Genomic DNA, 5,836 nt, shown 5'->3' on the forward strand with positions numbered 1-5,836 from the left:
TTTTGGTCCTTTCATGCTTTGATAAAGTATCATAAAGTGTCACATCATACAGCCAATAGCAGGGCTGCAGTCAGAAATTCTGACGAATCCCACAAAAAAAACATGTTGGCCCCATTACTTTTTAATTATTACCCATTTTGCCTGGGGGAGCTTTGAATTGTCCTATACTCCAAACTTTCGTGGCCAGTAGCACTCATCATAAATAAATTGAAAAACTGTGATTGGAATCGAAGGATCTCACTTGTAAATGATCGGTATTGGAATCAGCAGCATAAACCCTGATTGCAGCATCCCTGATTTAAAGTATACCATAGATCAGACCAAATGCTGGAACATTGTTGCTTGCTGGTTAACTAAGGATGAAACACTTATACTGCGACTATTTATGTTCATATGTTTGTCATCATCTCACTCTTTTTCCATCTTATCCATCATGTTCTGGTACTCCTGCCTCTTCTTCAGATCCAGGTGCTCTTTGAAGCATTTCTGCTGTTCTTTCTGTTCTGCTGTTCTTTCTGTTCGGACACAAGTTGAGCTACCACCTCCTGATGAGCTGTGAAAGCCTTCACTTCCACAAAATCATAACATAAAAAGCTCATATTCAATCATTCACCACTGTAGGGCAGTCTGAATGGAAATGGGCTTTAAAAGTGTAAAGCTAATATAACAAACAAATATGCAACAAATTGCACCATATCATATCGAATTGCATTGATTTGAACTAAATGATTATCGTATCATGAAGGGGGTGAATCATATCGCATTGTATCGTCAGAAAATTCCATGTATCGTTAAAGTATCGTATCGCTGACAGTGCATCGAGATGTGTTTATCGAATCGCAGTGCTGAGATTCACCCCTAATGTATATTTATTTTGTGTAGCTGTCTTAGGGTTTTCCTCTTTGAAAATATAACAGTCTTGTCAATAACGTCTCTGGCGTCAATAATCACAAAACACAAAGAACCCCTGGAACCCTTTTTAGCGCTGTATAATGACTTTACACTTTGTCTTTCTTCATAAAGTTTATTTCATCATCTGTCCATGAAGAAAAGCCGCTTGGTGTTTTCGCATGACTTCCGGCAGTCGGCCAATCGCATAAAAGTCTGCAATTTCATTGGTCGTCATTTCAATCCCCGTGTCACTATCAACCAATAGCCAAGTAGATTTGGGCGATGAAAGGGCGGGCTCTCCGTGTAAAAGCCACGCTTTTCAGCCATCTTTCGCAAACTTTGTCTTGGAACTTTCGAGACACGTTTTACTCAAACACGCCAGTCGCACGAGAAAATGAGGGAAATTGTGCATCTTCAGGCTGGTCAGTGCGGAAACCAAATCGGTGCTAAGGTAAGTCAACGCCTATTTATACTGCTCTACGCTCAACAATATTTTATTCATCTTTGTTTTTCCTTTGACTAAAATGTTGACTAACTACTGATGGGCAGCGATGGAAGCTAATCAGAAAATACAAACGGAACCTTTCTACAGTGGACTTGTTTCCACCGGTTATGTTCTCATCTTGGAAAAAAGGCATTGTTAAGGAAACGCTTACCTTTTTTATTACAGAAATGTTAAATAACACGAACAATTAACTTATTTGGGTAAAAGTATAGTAACGTGTAGGAAAAACAAAGAAACGTAGTCATTTAATTGTCCCAATTTTGCCTTTTAAAGTGCTTAGTGGTAGGATCGACCTTAACATCGATTACTTTTAAACCACTGGTACTGTCAGTATCAGGAGATCGATTTTGTTTAGGTTAGCTTTAGAGTGCAGTGATATTTAAAAAGCTTTTTTTTAATTTTGCCAAAAATATTGTTGCTATATTTTTTTGCGATTATAGTATTCGATCCATAATTTAAGGAAATTAATTCATAAGCTTGGAAATTTTAAGCATCAGCAATGGTGGTATTAGTGGATACCAACATTTGCAGTATCACAGACGACAACTAAAATCTATATTACATCATTACATTTAGCTCACACTCTTAGTTTGCATAACATGATTGCTTTGTCACTTTAATCTTTTATATAAAATTTCATAGCAGGAGATATTTATATAAAGAGACATTTCCCTATGTGAGCATGTCCATGCATGGTTTGGTTTCATTTTCTTTGGTGTCATTGGAGTCTTGAGTGGACATCATGAGTTGTATCCACCCCACAAGTGATTTCTTCTGTTTTTATTCGCTGAAACACATTCTGCTTTGTCTTAGTTTTGGGAGGTGATCAGTGATGAGCACGGCATTGACCCAACTGGCACGTACCATGGTGACAGTGACCTGCAGCTGGACAGGATCAACGTCTACTACAATGAAGCTTCGGGTAAGGACCATATATTTTTTTTTTAAAATGACTTGGATCCTCGTCTAAACATGCAACTGCTTTTCAAGGTGGAAAGTATGTTCCCCGTGCTGTGTTGGTTGATCTGGAGCCAGGCACGATGGACTCAGTGAGGTCTGGACCCTTCGGTCAGGTTTTCAGACCAGACAACTTTGTCTTTGGTAAGTGTTTTATATGGTTTGTATTCACATTTTGGCGTTGTGAAGCTCACTCTTGACTGTCTTGCAGGCCAGAGCGGTGCTGGTAACAATTGGGCCAAGGGTCATTACACGGAGGGCGCAGAGCTGGTGGACTCTGTCTTGGATGTGGTGAGGAAGGAGGCGGAGAGCTGTGACTGCCTCCAGGGTTTCCAGCTCACCCACTCCCTGGGTGGCGGCACTGGCTCTGGTATGGGCACTCTGCTCATCAGTAAAATCAGGGAAGAGTACCCAGACCGTATCATGAACACCTTCAGCGTGGTGCCCTCCCCCAAAGTATCCGACACAGTGGTTGAGCCCTACAACGCCACGCTGTCAGTCCACCAGCTGGTCGAGAACACGGATGAGACCTACTGCATCGACAACGAGGCCCTGTACGATATCTGCTTCCGCACCCTTAAGCTCACCACACCCTCCTACGGCGACCTCAACCACCTGGTCTCCGCCACCATGAGCGGCGTCACCACCTGCCTCAGGTTCCCCGGGCAGCTCAACGCTGACCTGCGGAAGCTGGCCGTCAACATGGTGCCCTTCCCCCGTCTCCACTTCTTCATGCCCGGCTTTGCTCCCCTCACAAGCAGAGGCAGCCAGCAGTACAGGTCACTCACCGTACCCGAGCTCACCCAGCAGATGTTTGACGCCAAGAACATGATGGCCGCCTGCGACCCACGCCAAGGCCGCTATCTGACGGTGGCCGCCATCTTCCGTGGTCGCATGTCCATGAAGGAGGTGGACGAGCAGATGCTCAATGTGCAGAACAAGAACAGCAGCTACTTCGTGGAATGGATCCCCAACAACGTCAAGACGGCCGTGTGTGACATTCCTCCCAGAGGCCTCAAGATGGCCGCCACCTTCATCGGCAACAGCACTGCCATCCAAGAGCTGTTCAAGCGCATCTCAGAGCAGTTTACAGCCATGTTCAGGCGCAAGGCTTTCCTCCACTGGTACACTGGTGAGGGCATGGATGAGATGGAGTTCACGGAGGCCGAGAGCAACATGAACGACCTGGTGTCCGAGTACCAGCAGTACCAGGATGCCACCGCTGAGGAGGAAGGTGAATTTGGCGAGGACGATGAGGAGGAAATGGGTTGATCATTTCAGCAGTTGAATATTTTGGTTTATTTTGTCTCGGATTTTCAATGTTTTTGTCATTTAAAATGAAATGCAATAAATTTACTACACTATGGATTTTCACTTGTTTGTTTTCCATGAATGTGGAAAATTAATTAGTAGACTAATAGATTCTAATAGTGCCTGTAAATAAACAAAGATTGATGTAAAGCGTGAGGCAGTACATAAATATAAGCATAGTTTTGGTGCAACACTTCCGGGTTGTACCACGTGTTCTCATACTTTTACCGTAATGTCATGATGGCAAAATATCTGCAGGGGTGTTCTCGCCAAACGGGGTTGGTGTGTTTGGTATGTTTAGTCCAAAGCGAGGTTTGTCTGTACTACAAAGGTGGCTAGCTATTAACCCGGCTAAGTCACCATGATAGTTCCCAGTGGAACCAGACATTTTTCACTGACGAGACCACGGAGACCAGTACTCACAAAAGGCCCATGGGGTGGCCGGAGGGGGACCAAGGGTGGCCACACCATGTTGCTCCACAGCTGTGAAGTATGTGTGTAAACTGGGCCTCTTGGATCTTGTGAATTTCTGTTAATAAGTGATCATCCAAAGTGATGTCTTCTCGTCAACTTCTATTGGTGGTTCCGGCTTTGGTCACTAGATGGCAGTGTTGGCTAAAACATGTTTTCTAGACCAGGACAGGATGATGCTTGAGGCCAAAGCCAGCAAGGTCAAGCAGCTATGGGTGGCTGATACTGCAAATGTTGGCTCTGATGTGATACCCAGCATATTCTGATATCAATATACTGAAACCTGATACTTTTTTACTTTAAAATGTTCATTTAATGCTTTTGTGATTTGAATATATTGATCATTATTACAACCAGAATAAATCCTATAGGCTATGCAATGTGGTGTAAACAAAGAATAATAAGAGGAATAATAATAGGTGCTTCTCGGCATTCACACAATGATAGTCAATGAAGGACAATATGATTGAAACTTTTTCATCTTTTTATTTCACAGTGTCCTGCAACCGCCAGTCCACTCAAACGACCAACGGACCAAAGACGCACATGGATGCTGGGTAAGAAATACATTTCTGCAGATACAAGTGATCGTGTATTAAATCCGCACTTGCAGTAATCAATAAATTCATCAATTAAATTTGCATGTAGCACAAACATCCATATTAGAACAAAGTAAAGCGATACGTGATTTCATGTTAGTCTCCAAATCTGTCCAGTAACACAAAAAAAGTTGATAGAATTGTGCCTAAATTGGTATATAAACACTGATCCCTCCTGCTTCATCTTCTTATTCTGTGGCAAACCATTGTTGTCATGTACTGGATGGAGTTAGAACAACAAGCTCCATTAGATTTTATTTTTTTTTCTGGTTTTTGTATCCTCTGTGGAATATGTCATGGGTCAATTAAAAAAAATAAGTAGCTGCGGTCCGCAAATGAAACCCGGGCCGCACTTTGGAGAGCGATAATGTATGCCATGTGTTGGTTACTATAGAGATTTATAGCAGAGCACGGACATGATCAAGTGGCGCTATTAGCGGCTCTGTCTGCTATGGCCATCTGGCGTAGCGTACATGGTGAGGGTGCATGGGAGGGAAGATGAGCCTAACCATCCGGAAAGAAGTCATACCACACACACACACACACACACACACACACTTGGAGGTGACTGAATTTGTATTGCTTTAAACACCTATTTTTTGTTTAGGCTACTTTCCATTTGAAGGACCTGAAGGACATTGGTGTATTCATATAAAATATGCAGCTTGATCGCCGGAACAACAGGCTTTAATTGCAGCTTTGAATGATCTCACAGCAGGCACAATAATCTCTAACATGGACTGCTGTTGAAGCTAAAACTGAACTCTCAACCCCCGACATCACTTCCTGTCCGCCCCACCACTCAGCTCTGGAAGCACCGAAACACAAGTCTTATTTAGGTGCTGGAGTTGTCTTGGGGCGAGAGGCGGGGGTCCACCCTGGGACTGGTGGCCAGCCAATCCCAGGGCACATATAGACAAACAACCATTCACACTCACATTCATACCTATGGACAATTTGGAGTGGCTAATTAACCTAGCATGTTTTTGGAATGTGGGAGGAAACCGGAGTACCCGGAGAAAACCCACGCATGCACGGGGAGAACATGCAAACTCCACACAGAGATGGCCGAGGGTGGAATTGAACCCTGGTCTCCTAGCTG

At 43.5% G+C, this 5,836-nt stretch overlaps 1 protein-coding gene across 1 annotated transcript; it reads left to right on the forward strand.

Moving 5' to 3' along the window:
* The first annotated feature begins 1,174 nt into the window (after window positions 1-1,174).
* Window positions 1,175-3,721, forward strand: LOC131127880 (tubulin beta-1 chain-like). Its single transcript, XM_058070187.1, has 4 exons — window positions 1,175-1,342; window positions 2,210-2,318; window positions 2,387-2,497; window positions 2,565-3,721. Exons 1-4 carry the CDS (start codon window positions 1,286-1,288, stop codon window positions 3,623-3,625), a joined length of 1,338 nt encoding a protein of 445 aa, XP_057926170.1. The 5' UTR covers window positions 1,175-1,285; the 3' UTR covers window positions 3,626-3,721.
* Window positions 3,722-5,836: the final 2,115 nt, after the last annotated feature.

The sequence above is a fragment of the Doryrhamphus excisus genome, chromosome 4 (genome assembly GCF_030265055.1).
Source record: "Doryrhamphus excisus isolate RoL2022-K1 chromosome 4, RoL_Dexc_1.0, whole genome shotgun sequence".
Taxonomy (NCBI): domain Eukaryota; kingdom Metazoa; phylum Chordata; class Actinopteri; order Syngnathiformes; family Syngnathidae; genus Doryrhamphus; species Doryrhamphus excisus.